Source organism: Typha angustifolia, chromosome 11, assembly GCF_048772165.1.
Source record: "Typha angustifolia cultivar Huaian chromosome 11, ASM4877216v1, whole genome shotgun sequence".
NCBI lineage: Eukaryota > Viridiplantae > Streptophyta > Magnoliopsida > Poales > Typhaceae > Typha > Typha angustifolia.
Window position 1 is genome coordinate 1,550,687 of NC_133249.1, and position 17,511 is coordinate 1,568,197.

At 34.7% G+C, this 17,511-nt stretch overlaps 2 protein-coding genes across 3 annotated transcripts; both read left to right on the plus strand.

The window, feature by feature from the left end:
- The first annotated feature begins 4,663 nt into the window (after nucleotides 1-4,663).
- Nucleotides 4,664-8,853, plus strand: LOC140769675 (jasmonoyl--L-amino acid synthetase GH3.5-like). Of its 2 annotated transcripts, none has more exons than XM_073110482.1 (5): nucleotides 4,664-4,952; nucleotides 5,186-5,490; nucleotides 5,582-5,683; nucleotides 6,017-6,834; nucleotides 8,042-8,853. In XM_073110482.1, the coding sequence occupies exons 2-5, from the start codon at nucleotides 5,210-5,212 to the stop codon at nucleotides 8,584-8,586; spliced, it is 1,746 nt and encodes a 581-aa protein (XP_072966583.1). In that variant the 5' UTR covers nucleotides 4,664-4,952; nucleotides 5,186-5,209; the 3' UTR covers nucleotides 8,587-8,853. The 2 variants fall into 2 exon arrangements, with proteins under 2 accessions (XP_072966583.1, XP_072966582.1); XM_073110481.1 differs by having other exon boundaries at nucleotides 5,191-5,490.
- A 5,232-nt stretch (nucleotides 8,854-14,085) lies between these two features.
- Nucleotides 14,086-17,423, plus strand: LOC140769676 (protein trichome birefringence-like 26). The gene is made up of 4 exons (XM_073110483.1): nucleotides 14,086-14,356; nucleotides 14,985-15,071; nucleotides 15,717-15,994; nucleotides 16,326-17,423. Exons 1-4 carry the CDS (start codon nucleotides 14,170-14,172, stop codon nucleotides 17,109-17,111), a joined length of 1,338 nt encoding a protein of 445 aa, XP_072966584.1. The 5' UTR covers nucleotides 14,086-14,169; the 3' UTR covers nucleotides 17,112-17,423.
- The last annotated feature ends 88 nt before the right edge of the window (nucleotides 17,424-17,511 follow it).

Below are 17,511 nucleotides of genomic sequence, written 5' to 3' on the forward strand. Positions count from 1 at the left end.
TCTGGAACTATTAATAATCTTGAGACAAATATCTACACAACTTCACTCAATGTTAGGTGGCAGCTGAAACTAGTTAATGGCAGTTGATTGTAACCCTAGGTGCAATTCATTTCCTAGACACCTACTACTAATAAAAAAGGGTGGCATTGTTTGGCGGAGTTGTCATTAGCCACTGACAGAATTAATGCAATAGAAATGGCTCATCATGGCCTCCCTAGTACTGCACTTTGTTCTACTTTATTTCAGAACCACAAACAGACTTGTAAAAGCTGGCAACTCCTAATCCTTCTTATACTTATTATAACATACGTTTACTTCTAGTAATAAGGTAAATTCTAAAATATATATTCTTTTTTTTATTTTTTGATTCTAAAATAAGAGTGTAATAATTACTTTTAATGTGATATAAAATATAAAAATATGAGAAAAAATATTTTATTTTTTATAAAATTATTATAAATATATTTTGATTTGATATAAAGTAGATTCATAGGATAAATATCAATAGTAAATTAGTAATTGAGTTAGTTTGTGGTATAAGATGTAATTTTGATGAATAATATTTATATTTTTGAATTAATTTATTATTACGTTTTGTTATTATTTTAAAATAAATAGTTATATTTTATAATAAAAATATTAAATGATATGCAGCTAAAAGAAATAGTCTTTTAGTAACATGCCTAGTCCCATTTTTTTTTTTAAATTCTAAATTCTATAAAAGAAATAGATAAATACTTCAAATACTCCTCTAAAATTTATAATCTTAATCTTAGTATAACAATCATAATAGTTAGTTTTCATACTCGGTTCCAATTATAAAATCACATTACGTAAACAAAAATGACATATTAGTCAAGAAGATTAGATTACTGTGTGTCAAACTTTTTGATTACACGTTCTATATCTATCTGTTATTAAATTTTAGTTAAATCAATCTTAAACAAATTAGAGATATATATAAACAATTAAAAAAATAATCAAAGAGAATTCTTTTTAATAAAACTTTCATTAAATTAATTATAAAAGATATCGATACCCTTATTTTGACATATATACATTAAGATAATATAATTATTAAAAAATAATCTCGAATATAATATATTTTAAAACTGAATAATTATCTATTGAATAGATAATATTTTTAAATTTCTTTTTTATATTCCTATATTATACCGTCGATTATCACGTTGAGAATCTGAACCCGGAGAAGAAGCGCTCGCGGAAATATAATGCATTGCAGCAACGGTCAACCACCCCAAAATCGAAAACATTGAAAATATTAATAAAATAAGCATTAAAAAAAGGTTACCGCCCTTTGAGGATTAAAACACTGCGAACAGTCTTCACAAGAGCCAAATATGTCAGGAATGCACGTGGGAGTTAGGTCGATCGATTCAAAACAATTGAACTTTATTACTTTAAAAAATAGTTTAATTACACTACCACCCTTATAAATATAAATATAAATAGTAAAAATATAGAATATAAATCATAATTTTATTAAAATACAGGATGTTATATGTAATTTTACTAATATTTAAAACAGGTTGGGTTGTGACTAAGATATATAAGGACTTTTCTTTTACATTTATGACATAATTCTAGATTTCTATTGATTGATATTGGAGAAAATCAAACTACTCGTTTAACCTTTATCTGATTGGGAGAATACAATATCATTATTTTTAAAATGACTGAAATGTTCTTAGTATGACTTGGTCGGAGATATTTTTATAATTTTCATAGTATAGTTAACCTAACTAAAATATTTGCTAAATCATAAGATTAATTTGTAAATAATAAAAATATAAGGTATAAATCATAATTTTATTAAAAGACTGTGTCCTATAGTAATTTTACCTAATATTTAAAACAGGTCAGGGGTGTGACTAAGATATATATGGACTCTTTTTTTTTTTACACTTATGATTCGGAGAATACGACATCATTAATTTTAAAACAATTGATTTGCTCTTAGTATAATTTGATTGAGGATATTTTTATAATTTTTATACTATAGTTAATTTAACTCTGATACTTTGTTAAGTTTAATTCAACTCATGGATTTGTTAAATCATAGGACTCGATTTATAAATAATAAAAATATAAATTATAAATCATAATTTTATTATAAGATATGGTGTTATATATAATTTTATATAATATTTAAAACCGTGGGGCTTGTGACTAAGATATATAAGGACTTTTTTTTACACTTAGGAGGTAAATGTAGATTTGGATTGATTGATATCGAAGAAAATCAAACTACTTATTTAACCCTTATCTATTTGGAAGAATATGACATTCTTATTTTCAAAATAATTTGATTAAGGGTATTTTTATAATTTTTATATTATAGTTAATTTAACTCATATATTTTATTAAGTTTAGCTTAACTCACGGGTTTGCTAGATCTCGATTTATAAATAGTAAAAATATACGTTATAAATTATAATTTTATTAAAAGTGAGGGTGTTATATTTAATTTTATCTAATTGTAATTCTAATGATTGATATCGGAAAAAATCAAACTACCCTTTTTACCCTTACAGAATACGACATCTTTTCTCTCTCGTCTTCTTCCCCCATTTCACATCCTCCTCTCTTCATTTTGAAATCGTGCAATTAGTTAGTTGGAAAGTTTTCAAAGATCCCTTAGGGTCTCACCATGCGACAAAGGATCGCTTCCGAAAATATACTCTTCTCCGGTTTCGATAGCCATGGCGTCTCTTGTTAAATGACAAAGAGACTCAAACTGAGATATCGACCAAATATAGCAATTGCTATGAGCTTAGGTGGATGGTTCCCTTTCCCTCGTCTTGTTCTTTATGAGATGGAAGATGTATTCAGAAACTCGATCTCTGAGGAGGAGAGAAGGATTTCAATCGGATGCGAGAATAGATAAAGGGCGAAGTGTTTGGATTGGGGTCGAGTTAGAAGAAGAGTTTAAGTGCCCTGCGAGCATAAAGAACTAAAGAAGGGATGAGGAAGAAGGAGGAGAAGATATGGATAAGTATAATAAAATAATTTTCTATTTTTCAAAAATATAATTATTCCAAAACTATCTAGATTGTAACATTTCTTAGATTAAGTTAACTATATTAAAAGTATATTTTTATACTTCCAAACACAATTTAACCTAATTAAACCCAATATATTTTAGTTAATTTTTAAAATTATAGGGCTTAATTTATAAGTAATAAAAATATACGATATGAATCATAATTTTATTAGAATATAGGTGTTATATGCAAATTTTCTATTATTGGTATTATTATTAGGGATCAAGTTGCCGAATGGGTTCCAGAAAGGAAAGGAATTTCCTAGAACAAGAAACAAGTTGAGCTCTGTGCGTGACAAAGACCACGTTTGAAACAACGCAACCTTCTTCGATATAATATGGATACGAGTGGTGGGTCTCTCCCCACTGGATCTGGATGCCATCTGCTTTGACATTTGCTCCACCCACTCCCCTTCCCCTTCCCCTTCCCCTTCCCCCTTCCCCCTTCCCCCTCCCCCTCCCCCCCCCCCCCCCCCCCCCCCCCGTTTGTCTCCAATGACGAATGTCAACTACTTCCTTCTCCACCTTGTGTGAGCACTGTCACCTCCGTGCGGCCGGCCGGGATATCGTCGCCGCATTTGTATCCCATCGGACTCGTTGCAGACTACGACGTTTAACTCCCCACGCTTGTCTAACCACTGACGACAAATGTTAAAGAAATCGAATTTATAATTGCCCGGCGACTATAGCAATTTCTTTTGCTAAATAATGGTACTCGAAGACACTTGCACAGCGAGTTTTACCTTATTCATAAGATTTAGCCACAAAAAGATAATGCCCACGTTTTGAACATGACGGCGTTTGGATAAAATTAAAATAATGACCCAACCAAATCCTATAATTAAGTTTGATTGTTATACTACTGGCTGGCTCACTTAGAACTAAACAAATAGCCTATATATTAATTATGAAAATTAAGCATAACATGTAGGATTTTTTTGTTTTTTAAAGTTCAAGTGCCCAAAGATTAGACTAGCGTTCCTTAGATATAAAGGTAGTTTGGCCCCACCAAACTTTAGCCGACATATTAAGTCGTATAATCTAAATTTTAAATTATATATGTTGTCTGTCCTCAAAACTAAATGCCGCTGAGATATCACTCAAAATCATCGTGATGTTGAACCGTTCCTCCAAATTATTATACCACCAAGCCATCAAATAATAGTTTCCATAATAATTATTTAATGTTATTGTTAATCCTTTTATATTATTCGAAAGCGTTGAGACTAGATACGGATCCAAACCTCTTTAAATATTTAAAAGACACTGAAGCCTTTATCAAACTTTAGCCAATGCTAAGCCACCTATTTTAGGCTAAGCTACCAACAACCACCAATTAACCTTTTCCCACGATAATTATTTGAAAACGAAGTGAGGAGTTGATCTTCTAAAACTGTGATTGCAGGAATTTAGTGCAGTCCAAGTGCAGATGAAATTTTGTCAGCTCTGAAATAGTAAGTTGCTGCGTCTGGCCTCTTAGGGAATCCTCCGCACCCGAAAAGAAAGTCGGCAGTGTATGGGATAATTTCCACTTCGGCACCAACATCATAACTCGCACAAGTCGCTCCTCCCGCGCTATAAAAAGGGGAGCATCTCCTCTGCTCGTTGCGGTATCGGAGAGATAGAGTCAAATTAGAGGAAATTTGGGGGGTTTATAGTAAAAAAAATACCTCCTCCCCTGGTCCCTCTCCCTCGGTGGTTCGATTACTATTATTATTATTCTATTTTCCTTTCTTTAGTTGATATTAGTTTACTCCTCCTCGACTCTCTCTCTCTCTCTCTCTCTCTCTCTCTCGCTTATCGAGTTCTGCTTGACGACCACGGTCGCTCTTGGCGGCTGATTCCGTAGCTCGTCTAGATCGAGTTTGGAGCTCACAGTCCGATTCGAGTAAGAATCTGGAATAAAAGTTTTCTTCTGAATTTTATTACTTGGTACACTTTATGGATTCTGTTCCTATTCTTATCCGTGTTTTCTTTTTTGAAGTTATTTTCTCATTTTGTTTTGTTGGTCGTCTTGATTAGTGTGTTTTTCTATAGAAGATTGGAACTTTGTGGAGAATTTTCTTCTCTGTTTTTTTTCCTTCTTTTTCGTGGCGATTTACTCAACTCTTTTCGATGTAGCGAAGGCTTTAACTCGGGGGGGCTATGACGATTTCGTTCGCCGATAGCGTGATAGCGGAATTCGAGGCGTTGTCTAAGGACGCTGCCCGAGTCCAAACCGAGACACTTCGTAGAATCCTCCAAGAAAACGGCGAAGCTGAGTACTTGAGAAATTTGGGCCTAGGTGGGAGAACCGACCCTGGCAGCTTCAAATCTTGTGTTCCCCTGGTGACCCATAGCGATTTGGAGCCTTACATCCAAAGGATTGTTGATGGGGATGACTCCCCTGTCCTCACTGGGAAGCCGATAACTTCGATTTCGTTGAGGTAGTATTAATTGCTCTCTTTGCATTCTCCTTGTTTGGGTGGTTTAGATATGGGTTGTTGGTAATTGGGTTGTTTCTTTGTTCTGAAACAGTTCTGGCACAACACAAGGGAAGCCCAAATTTTTACCTTTCAATGATGAGCTACTTGACTCCACGATACAGATTTACCGCACCTCATATGCTTTCAGGAACAGGTGAGGATCTTGACTGCGCCAAATTTATTCTCTATTTCACGCAATTGAGTTGCAAGACATTCACTTCTCCGCTCGAACTGTTGGAAGATGGAGTTGAAAGAGCTCGGTAATTTGTCAGCTGTCCATTGCTTGAATTATGGGTCTGCAGGTTATCATTCTTCGGTAACTTTTCTTTTTGAAAGTCTGAATGAAAGCAGGGGGACCAGTAGATTTATTTGGTTATATGTTGCTTCCAGTGTCAGATTCACACATTAGATTGGAATATGGATTTATTTAGTTTTTTTTAGCCTTGATATGAATCTCTTTTTGCTTGAATTGAATGCCATTTTGCAGGGAATACCCCATTGCTAATGGAAAAGCTCTGCAGTTCATATACGGCAGCAAGCAGGTTCATACAAAAGGCGGACTCATTGCTACGACTGCGACAACAAACTTATTCCGAGAAGAAAAATTTAAGAATGCTATGAAAGAAATCCAGTCACAGTGTTGTAGTCCTGATGAAGTCATTTTTGGCCCAGATTTCCACCAGTCTCTCTATTGTCACCTGCTGTGTGGACTCATCTACTCTGACGAAGTGCAGTTTGTATTTTCTACATTTGCCCACAGCATTGTTCATGCTTTCCGAACATTTGAAGAAATCTGGGAGGAACTCTGTACTGATATAAGAGGAGGAGTTCTCTCGAGCAGAATTACAGCTCCATCAATCCGTGCAGCTTTTTCTAAAATTTTAAGCCCCAATCCCATTTTGGCAGATTCTATACACAAGAAGTGCATGGCTTTAAGCAACTGGTATGGTGTGATCCCGGCACTTTGGCCCAATGCCAAGTATGTCTATGGCATCATGACAGGATCCATGGAGCCATATCTGAACAAGCTAAGACATTATGCTGGAAGCTTACCATTGATGAGTGCTGATTATGGATCTTCTGAAGGATGGATTGGTTCTAATGTAAATCCCACATTGCCTCCAGAGGTAGCAACCTTTGCAGTTCTTCCGAATATTGGATACTTTGAGTTTATCCCTTTGGAGAGACCTCAGGGAGAGGAGCTGGAGAATGATGCTTCTATTCATTATATAGAATCAGAGCCAGTTGGCCTTACAGAAGTTGAGCTTGGCAAAGAGTATGAAATTGTAATAACCAATTTCGCAGGTACTTCTTCAGTTCTTTATCCCATATTTTTGGTCTTTCTAGGTTCTGTTTTCCTGTCTTTATTACTTTGTGTTTATCTTTCTGTCATGAAATTTCTAGAGATAAAAAATATATAGCCATAATATATTTTCCTGTTCTATCAACAGCAATAAAAAGTATTTTTTTAAAAAGGGCTAACACAGTGGAGATTTGAGTAAGATGTATAAGAGACAGGTTTTACCCTACAGGAAAGAGAATATATTGATTTCTTTGAAAAGAAAAACAAAGCATATTGATAGTTATTCTTGACATTCGTCAAATATGTAGGCAGTTTACTCTAGAGTCAAGATAGCAGTGTATAAATTGTATTAGCTCTTGGGAACTAGTCATTCATTAATTTTTCTGTTGCTTATTAAAATAAATAATTATTTGCCTTCAACTTACGTATGTGATAATTGGGGTACGATAGGAATTTAGTGCAATACTGAAATTTGTGACAATTTCATGCCCTGAATTTCTTGTCAAACCCCTAATTTCTCATTTATGAAATTTGAGCTGCCCAGTCACTGTTCTTGTTGAGATTCCTTTTTAAAGTTCTTTTCAAGCCGATAAGTTTGCTTTTGTCGTTTATCTTCCACTTATTGACTGATTTCAGGGGTATCACATGTCTGGATGATGGGCAAGCATAAAACAAACTGTCATTAGAATAATGACTAAAAAAAATAAAAAAAGATGAAAAGAAAAGCAAAGGAGTTAGAAGCATACTACTTTTACCAGTCACTTTCTTGTGCCAGTCAGTATATTAGTCTTATCGACTGGGTTCCTTTCCGTCTAATGGATTTGTTAAATTTTTGTTGCTTACCACAATCTTCTCCATATATTGTAGACTTGTGGTGTTGGTTAGCATTCAGTTAATCATGCATGTCTGCATAATGTTTCCATAAATAAATGGAAAATGTAACTTATTGCATGACTCTAGTTCTCCTCCTTAAAAGGCAAATGAATCCCTTGGGAGCATGACTGCACAACTTTTGCATATATGTCATTAGCATTCTGTTAGTATTAGGTGTTTGACCTTAGCGCAAGATTCTAGTATGCCACTGAGATACTAAAGTAGCAGCAAAATGGAAGAATTCCTTCAGAATGAATTGATGTAGGTATCTCGCATTGTAAACTGTTAATCTCCTAAGTTCTATTATCAATTTGTGTTGCTGGCATTCGATGGCAGGTTTGTACCGGTACAGACTGGGAGATGTTGTTAAAATAGCAGGATTCCATAATTCCACACCTGAGCTTCAGTTCATATGCCGGAGAAGCCTACTTTTGACAATTAACATCGACAAGAACACTGAGAAAGATCTGCAGCTGGCAGTTGAAGATGCGGGTAAGCTCTTAGCGGCAGATAAACTCGAGGTCGTGGACTTCACGAGCCATGTTGACTGTTCAACCGACCCTGGCCACTATGTAATCTTCTGGGAGCTGAGCTCTGATGCCAGTGATGAGGTTCTGAACAGCTGCTGCAATTGCTTAGACCTGGCCTTTGTGGACGCAGGCTATGTCGGATCGAGGAAGGTGAACTCCATTGGTCCCCTTGAACTCCGTGTTCTCCGAAGAGGAACCTTCCAGAAGATTCTGGATCACTTCCTAGGCCTTGGCGCTGCGGTAAGCCAGTTCAAGACTCCGCGATTCGTGGGTCCAACAAACAACAAGGTGCTGCAGATCTTATGCAGGAATGTGATCAAGAGCTACTTCAGTACTGCCTACGACCGCTGATATATCTATATCTATATGTATCTATATATATATATATATACTGTAACTATGCTTTTGTTGCATCTTATCTGTACTTCCTAAACATTTAGGCACTCTGTCAGTGTTGGGGAGGGGGTATAACTCCTATGTAAATTTCCACGTCTAGCTCCGTCATAAGGAGTAGTATGTGATTAGTTATCCAGGTCTTTGTTCTTATCAGGTTGATACACAGATATCTCCTATTTTATTCAAAGGATAAGATCAATGATTCATGTATTGAAGTGTTCACCTCTCATAGTTACTACACTCAAAAGATCACATTTATTTTCCGAAAAAGAAATGGAAATGTCATTAGCTTAGAATAATTGTGGCGTGCGTCGCTGTTCCTGTTAACTTCTCTTGCGCCGACAACACCAGCGATAGATCGCGACCCTATTATTTGTTCTTGTTCTTCGCGCACGATTTGCAAATAACCGCCTCTACTTTAGATTTATTATGAATAAGCCCTCCCTCCTCCTCCTCCTCCTTTTGTAAATCTAGGTGGTTATCTTTCTCTTTCTTTAAATAAACTAATTCTAGTCGCCACGATTTTGACGTGCTCGGGAGTTTCAAGATCGGGGGCTCCACACCGTGCCGATGTGGTCAGTGTGAAAGCGGCCGGAAGTGGGAAGCTGCGTGGATTCGGCGAGTTGATCGCCGATTCGATTCGTGGCCGTGCTTTTCCTTCTTCTTCTTCTTCTTCTTCTTCTTTTTTCTTTAAATAAAAAATAAAAAAATTATCCAGCACATGGGCCCCTCCAGTGCACTTGATGGCCTTAAAAGTAGTGGGCCATAGTTGCAAGGCCTAACAAAGTACTTTGCATCCTAAGCCTGTTAAAGTAAATCTAATTGTTTCTTTTTAAGTGCTGTGTGATTCTGACTCATCCAAAGCAAGTTCACACTAAAGTCAACTCCTAATTGGCCCAATCTTATCCAAAGATTGATGTCTTTTTGTGTTTTTTTTTTCCTTTTTTGTTCTTATTTTGTGTAAGTTATATTTGGTGATTTAGCCTCACTAGTTATGGTACTAAGTTTCCACATAAAATTCTAGGGACAATTATACTTAGACACATTAAATTATTGGTCACAGATTATGTATTTATTTTTCAAGGCATAATAATTTTTAAGTTGTGCCCACGACAGACGTCATAAGTTATAATCCCTCCATAAATATTAGAGTTGATATTTAATAAAAAAAAATTTATTAAAATATTATATCCATATATTTTGGATTTGTTATGGTAACCTTTAACCATTATTCAACCTTTTTATGTGGCTTATAATTAACTTATGAGCTTATTATCTTAAAGAAAATAATAATAAAATCATTTTTAAACATAAAAGCTAAGAGGAGTTCAAAGAGCTCAAAGGATCTCCACCTGGCCCAAACTAATCCACAGGGCTGCCCTCCCTTATTAGAGTTCTTAAAATGGTCACCTATTCAATGACTTTTAAGACCTCCAATCATGAGACCCAAGAGCTAAAAATGTTAAACTCATAATTCTCTCTGACTAATTGAGAGCTAAAGTTAATTATTGAGTCATCAAATTTTCCATCCTCCTTTGTAAAGACAACACCTCAACTTATGATGGTTGTTAAGATAGAAAAGCAAGCTTTGTTAGACTAGTTAAAAAGCTTCAATCAACATTATGCCATTTCTGCCAATACTTTTCCAACTCCAGCTACCTAATAATAACATTATAATCTCTCTCTCTCTCTCTCTTTTTGTGAGAGTCATATGTCTCCTCCTGGATAACACTACAGTAACACTATCCAATTTAATTCTTGTCTGGTAGGTGAGATGTTTCCATGCATTATTAATGCATGTGCATTATGTGGCATAAATTGGACCACTTACAAAAATGGGCATCATGTGGTTAAGCTATTCTCCCATCAATGGGCATGCACTATTATGGGGGTCACTCTTCATTTCCACCATACATAACATTCAGAGTACAGGGGCCACCACCAACCATTGGCAGTGAGACTGGGAGGCCCATTTGGTTTACACTTTGGGTTTAGTAGTTTGATCCCCTATGTTTACTCTTATACTGAGTTGAATTGGGCTTTCTTGTTTTAATTAGATCAGGCTTGTGATCCTGGTAAACTTGGCCCATCAACAGCTGCACTGAAGGTTTAGGAGCTTCTCTGCAAAGTATATAGTTTTCAATTGGATTAGGTTAACTTAAGTTTTGGTAAAGATGTGTTTGGTTGATGAGAAGTGAAAGAAAGGAAGCAGTGAAAATTCTTGGTAAGTAATTATGACTTATTAATGTTTGATAAAAATTGAAAGTGTTGAATGAAATTTGAGTAATTATTAGAATCAATGATGACATAATATATAAAAATGTGAAAAGCTTAGTCCTTTTCTTTTAAAATATTCTTGGTCTAAATTTCTAAATATTATAAAATGAGATTACTAAAAGTTACCACTTTCTTTCCTTACTTTCTATAAATCAAATGCACCATAATAGTAAAAATTAATCTTTTGTGTGCACCTCTTATGTAAATTATATGTACTCCATTATAGAAAATAAATTTCCTCGGTTTCCAAAAGCCCAATATAGCTATTGTCAAAACTTATAAGCTTTCTAGTGTAAATGGGCGGCTAAGTCTAATAAATTTGTTAATATAATGAGAATTTTACAAATGTTTGATTAAAAACATCAATTTATAGTTAAATCTAGCGAGTGCCTATCAAAACTGAAGTTAGATTAAGGAAAGATCATCTTATTATCGTATAAATTGATTAAAATAATTTGAAAGATATATAATTATGAAAGTCATAAATATGTCACACAAATAAACTTGAATAAAGAAGGATATTATAGACATATATATATATATATATATATATATATATATATATATATATATATTGTTAAAAACTCATAATAATAATAATTATGAAAGTCAAAAAATTTAAGTGATAAAATTATTATATTAATATGCATATAATTCTGAAATTTTAAATACTTTCATCGGCAATTATGCAAAAAATCTAGTTTATTCAGAGATATGATCGAATATATATTACTATGATCAATAATCATCTTATTCGATGCAATTCTAAGTTCACAATACATATTTTTGAAAAGCATATGATTCAATGAGAGAGAGAGAGAGAGAGAGCACAACATTGTATGAGTTAGCTAGTATTACACTCATAATTTTCTCCAGAAAGCAAAGGCTCTAAAGAAAGCAAGCAGCCTCACCTTGCTCCTCTTCTTCTTGGCCATCTCCTTCCTCCCTTTCCACCCCATGGCTGCCATCTTTGGCTTCTCGAATCGCGCGCTCTGAAACCTCGCCGACGGCGAGCCCATGAAGAACGGCAGCACCATGACATGCCGGTCGAGAAGGTGACAAAGAGAAGCCAACTCAAATGAGTCATAGAGAGGACTCCCACAGTCCCATATAGAAAGACTACGTTCTCTTTCTTCTCCTTCTCTTATCTCCTCTTCTTTCTCTTCTTCCTCAAGTGACTCCATCTATAGAGACAATCTACGCTTCACCCATTCCATCTCTCTCCCATCTATAGAGCTTATGGAGGATTAATAGTCAAATTTGCTAGTTTTTTATTTGGTTTGCTTGGCCATGGTGTAACAGCAAGTACTTCATTTAATGTAGTACTTACACAGAGAGAGAGAGAGAGAGAGAGAGAGAGAGAGAGAGAGAGAAGACGAGTAAAATGCATTAGATTAATTACCTACTAGAGTACTTCCTGCTAATTTTAGTCTATTTTGAAGAATGGCCAAATTGTCATGGGAATTTAAATTATGACAAGGGAAAACTAAAGAAACCTTCGGTGATACAGTGAGCTTTACATATACAATTTCAACGCAATTAATTATTAGTCAATCCTGAGTTCTGAAACTTCCTTTTTACCTTCGAAATTACATATTACTGCATAGATGAGTACAGCTTATATTTACTTTCAACTCTTTAGTTTTATTTGCATCACTTTACTACCTCGACTAATTTATATTAGAAGATATTTATTAGAGATACATTTTAAAAAAATTTAATAAGATTTTTAATGTATCTAAAAAAGTACTAATTGAATTTCAATAACAAAAATATACATTAATATAATATATTCATCATATTTTGTTATCTAAAATTTAATAGGTATTATTTTAGATATATTAAAAAGCTTATCAAATCATCTATAATTTTATATTCAATGGGCATCTTCAAATTTAATCTATTATCCGATCAAAAGACATCGAAAAAATACCACAAGAAGATAAAGCGATATAAATAAAACTACGAGGTGAAGTGAATTTAAACCCAAAAACGTGAGAGTAAAATATAATTTTATTTTTCTCTTTCTATTCATTACAAGCTCCAAAGAAACTAGTACTACATAACATATATATATGTTAGAACAATTCTGTTAACTCTCTTATAAATACGCATAAAATATTTCAACAAAAAATTCACTAAATATCAATCTTAATATCTACGAGAAAAATTAAACTCATAAACTTCATTATAAATTAGTAACCCACAACCCCTATTATGCACCCATCACATGAGCTCAATGAATTGCTACTCATGCATTTGATTGCATATTTCAATTATTTTAGAGAAGCATCCAATGGTAAAGCGAACTTTCCATGAATCATCCAACGGAAATAAATGCTTACTGTTGATTTTTTGGAATGAAACATTGTTATTATATAGGAATTATGTAAGCAATTATAATGTCCTATAACTCATGACTTATTATTGTTGTTGTTGCTAACCCATAAAATAGAGAATCCGAGAAAAATAAAACAAGATGATTTTGGTGTCAAAAATATCTTGTCTTCTTTGCAACAAAAGATTTAATCACAATGAGTTTAATCTTTTAGTTCAACTGGATGCTTTAACATGATCCTTATCTAATAGAGCACTAGAGACTGTTCCTAGATTAAGTTAGTGCTTATTATGCGTTTAAAAAAAGTGTAGAAATAGAATAAGCTACTCTGATAAATACTCTGGATAAATTTATGTACAGTATTTTGAATAAACTAGTACACTCTTAAATTTTATATAACAAAACGGATTTCATACCAAACTTAATACCACAAAAATATATATTATATATTCCATTATAGTTGTTACTTTATCTAAAAAATAAATACTAAATTTCAAACATCTTCTTCTTCTTATGTATAGTTTATATGAGATAAAGAAAATTAAGACAGACTTAACTGAATTTATCAGCGTTTTATTTAAACTTTTTTAATAAATTTAGTGAATTATATATATATATATATTGCTAATGTTTTGTTTCATTATTTTATATATATATGCTAAATATTGTTGGTATAAAATACTTATTTTTTTTTACTCGGAGCTACAATGAAATATATTATTTTTTATATTAAATTTGAGGTGTAAAATAAAAAGTTTGGTCAAAAAGTCGTTTCTTCTTACCCTGTTACCCATGTACTCAAAGACAACGCCTTTGGCTCTATTTAAGAAACTCCTCTCCCTCTCCTTTCTCCGTAGAGTGGCGTCCTCTCTCCCTCCGTATTAATTTCCTCCTTATAGAGCAGAGTCTATAGAGTCATAGCCATGGCAACGGAAGTAGTAGAGGTAGGTGAGGACCCGCGCCCTGTTCCCCGTGAAAAGATCAGCCACACCCTAACCAAGCTCTTTGGCGCTGCTCTACTCGTTTCCTTCTGTTTCGTCTTCTTCTCTAATGGATCCGGGGTGGAGAAAGCGGAGAGGGTGAACGCCAATGGCGGGGAGCGGAGAGGAGGTACGGTGTTACCCCTTTGGGTCTTTCTTCGTTTTCGTGAGTTGGGTTCTGTTCAAACCGTGGAAAGATCGTTCCTTCCTTCGAGTTAATTTCGTTGGTTAATATAAAAATATGATTTTGGAATATTTTAAGTGAGGGATTTGTGTTGAATTATAGTGACTTAATTGCATTAATAGTCTTGTATGATATTGTTGAAGAATTCCCATGAAACTAGGAAAGCATCTGTAGTATCTACAGTCTATCGGATTTTAATAGATCTTTGTTGCACTATAACCTTTGAAATAGCGTTTATATTGTTTCTTCTGAACTTTAATTATGTTCGTGAAATTATGTTATGGAATCTTGAACACAACATATCTAATGAGAATAACTTTCAAGTTGTTTGATTATACTGCTCCTTTGCAATAACTAGCAACCTCTTTTGAGAAAAATCGAAGTGCAGAAGAATGCTTGACATTATCTGGTTTGTTATCTCTTTTGATAAGAAAGGTCTGAGAAACGACTAATGCTTTATTTAATTAGATGCAGAAGAATTGTAGCATATTAGATATTGGCATATGGCCATTCTTTTCAAGCAGGTAAATTGGATTTGTTCTCTTCTGATTGCGTTGGGCATTTTGCCTTCCAGGTAGGCCTTTGATGGAGAAATCTGATGCCTCGTTTACTCTGCTTCCTGAGATGGCACGGCATGTTGGAAAAGGAGATTCTTTAAAAGGTAACTTATTTGTAGAGATAGTTACTCTCTATCATTGCTTGAGGTAATTATTTCAAGAAATCATATCAAAGAGAGTTTCTCATATTTAATTTGTTCATCGATTATGTGAGTCATTTATACCCTAAAGCCTCTAGGCATCAACATACTTGCCAGGCGGCCAAGTTAATTTTGCAGACTATTAGGAACATACGATCATCTTGTAATGTTATCCCTTCTATTTTGGCATTTGGATGCCTCTAAAAATATATATTGATAATCATTTGAAGCATTTATGATCTAAAGTGAAAAATGTGTCATGTACTCTTTGAGTCAGATATAGAGGTCACTGAAACTCTTTTATATCAAATGCTCTATGGTGGTTTGTACTTTGAGTTGAAGTATAAATTGAAATATAAGACTGTTACTTGCAGTAGAACAGGACATAGTTATGAATTGTTCTACTGATATTTTGAAATCGTCTTGGTTTAAATAAACAATCGTGTGACTTTAGGTTCTTCAATTTATATATATTTTTTGTTCTAATTTATTGAAAGGGTGGGACGCAATCTGATACGCTAATCATTGATCAAAGTCCTATATATATATATATTTGTCTTACAAGTGTTAATCTGTCAATAAACGAAGTCTGTATGAATGGTGATGCAGAACAATGTGATCTTTTCGATGGAAAGTGGGTTCCAAACCCCTCTGAACCTGCTTACACAAATTCAAGCTGCAAATTCATAGATCCTCCTCAAAATTGCATGACAAATGGACGGCCTGACACTGAGTACCTTCACTGGAGATGGCAACCATATGGTTGCGACTTACCACCATTTGACGCACAGAAGTTCTTGTGTGCCATGAGAAACAAAGGCTGGGCACTCATTGGTGATTCAATTTTTCGAAACCAGATCGAGTCATTGCTTTGCCTTCTCTCTAAGGTGCAATTCTGATGATTCTCTTGAAAATAATGATTTGTACTTCCTCTTATTGGTACTCTAAAGATGCTGATGGGGATAAACTCTTTCCCTGTTTTTCATTAATACTATGGTTCTCAGACCTTGAACTTAACTATGGCTCCCATCTTACGCTCGTGGAGGGCAGTAAACTGATTTTTTTTGCATATTAGTACTATTCTTTAGATATTTGATCTTATTACATTCTGGCTGTAGTCTCATGATTGTTTTTCTTCTCTGCAAGGAAGAAACACATCTATTCGCTGTAGTAAGTAGTAACCCTCTGATTAATCAAGCAAATTATTTTGGTCCACAGGTGGAGGAAGCTGTTGAGATCTATCATGACAAAACATTCAAAACTAGAACATGGTACTTCTCTTCCCACAACTTCACTTTGTCAATCATCTGGGCTCCTTTTCTAGTCAAAGCTAAGATCTCTGAGAACAGTGAAGGTAAGTCAAAACATGATATCCAACTTTATCTTGACACCCTGGAAAGAACATGGACGAGCGAATATCACAAGTATGACTACATAGTGATCTCTGGGGGACAATGGTTTCTCAAAACAACTATATTCTGGGAGAACAACACAGTCGTTGGGTGCCATTACTGTTCTGGAGAGAACATAAAGGAACTCGGGATGGACTACTCTTACCGCAAAGCTCTCCAGTTGGTGTTCCGCTTCATCACTAACTCAGATCACAAGCCTGTTGTTTTATTTAGGACCTGGACACCAGATCACTTTGAGCATGGCGAGTGGTTTAGTGGAGGAGTCTGCAACAGGACACAACCTTACAAAGAAGGCGAATTCAGCGGCGGTTCAGAGGACAGCTTAATGCGAGGGGTCGAGATTGAAGAGTTCACAAATGCAGCGGCAGTGGGGGCTAAGAATGGAACTCGCCTTAAACTCCTGGATACCTACCATCTTTCTTTGCTAAGGCCTGATGGACATCCAGGCCCTTACAGGAGATTCCATCCTGACTTACGCAAGAAGCCTCAGAATGACTGCTTGCATTGGTGCCTGCCTGGCCCAATAGACACTTGGAATGATCTAGTTATGGAGATGCTTCTGAATCAAGAAAATTGGAGGTACTCAACTTGAATTAATCACAGTTAGTGTGCATTCTATTCCATCCAAGCAGACACCATATCTTAAGAGTTTGCTCGTTCGCAAAATGGAACTGATGGTAATTCGTTTGGGTGGTTCATGTCATACATAATTATGGATTGGATTGTTCATCAAGTCTTTACCTATTTGCTTCTTTGTATCAAGAATGTCGAATTACAATATTTAAGCGGAGAGCGCAATATAATATTATTGGATTTCATGCGTAGATCTTTGATGATGATGCATTTCATTCTATTACTTCGATGTTTACAAAAATGAATCGATCGAAGGTAGTTTTTGCAGTTATATCTTTTTAAAAGCTGAATGATGCCTTCGTTGCAATAAGACTAAAACGCAGGTGGTAATATGCAAAACAACTGGATTACAATAAGAG

Excerpts from the sequence above, each read along its gene's own strand:
- LOC140769675 (XM_073110482.1), top strand. The coding sequence starts at position 5,210 with ATGACGATTTCGTTCGCCGATAGCGTGATAGCGGAATTCGAGGCGTTG. Across the intron at positions 5,684-6,016 it reads TCATATGCTTTCAGGAACAG|GGAATACCCCATTGCTAATG; the intron begins GTGAGGATCTTG and ends GCCATTTTGCAG. Across the intron at positions 6,835-8,041 it reads TGTAATAACCAATTTCGCAG|GTTTGTACCGGTACAGACTG; the intron begins GTACTTCTTCAG and ends ATTCGATGGCAG.
- LOC140769676 (XM_073110483.1), top strand. The coding sequence starts at position 14,170 with ATGGCAACGGAAGTAGTAGAGGTAGGTGAGGACCCGCGCCCTGTTCCC. Across the intron at positions 14,357-14,984 it reads TGGCGGGGAGCGGAGAGGAG|GTAGGCCTTTGATGGAGAAA; the intron begins GTACGGTGTTAC and ends TTTGCCTTCCAG. Across the intron at positions 15,995-16,325 it reads TGCTTTGCCTTCTCTCTAAG|GTGGAGGAAGCTGTTGAGAT; the intron begins GTGCAATTCTGA and ends TTTGGTCCACAG.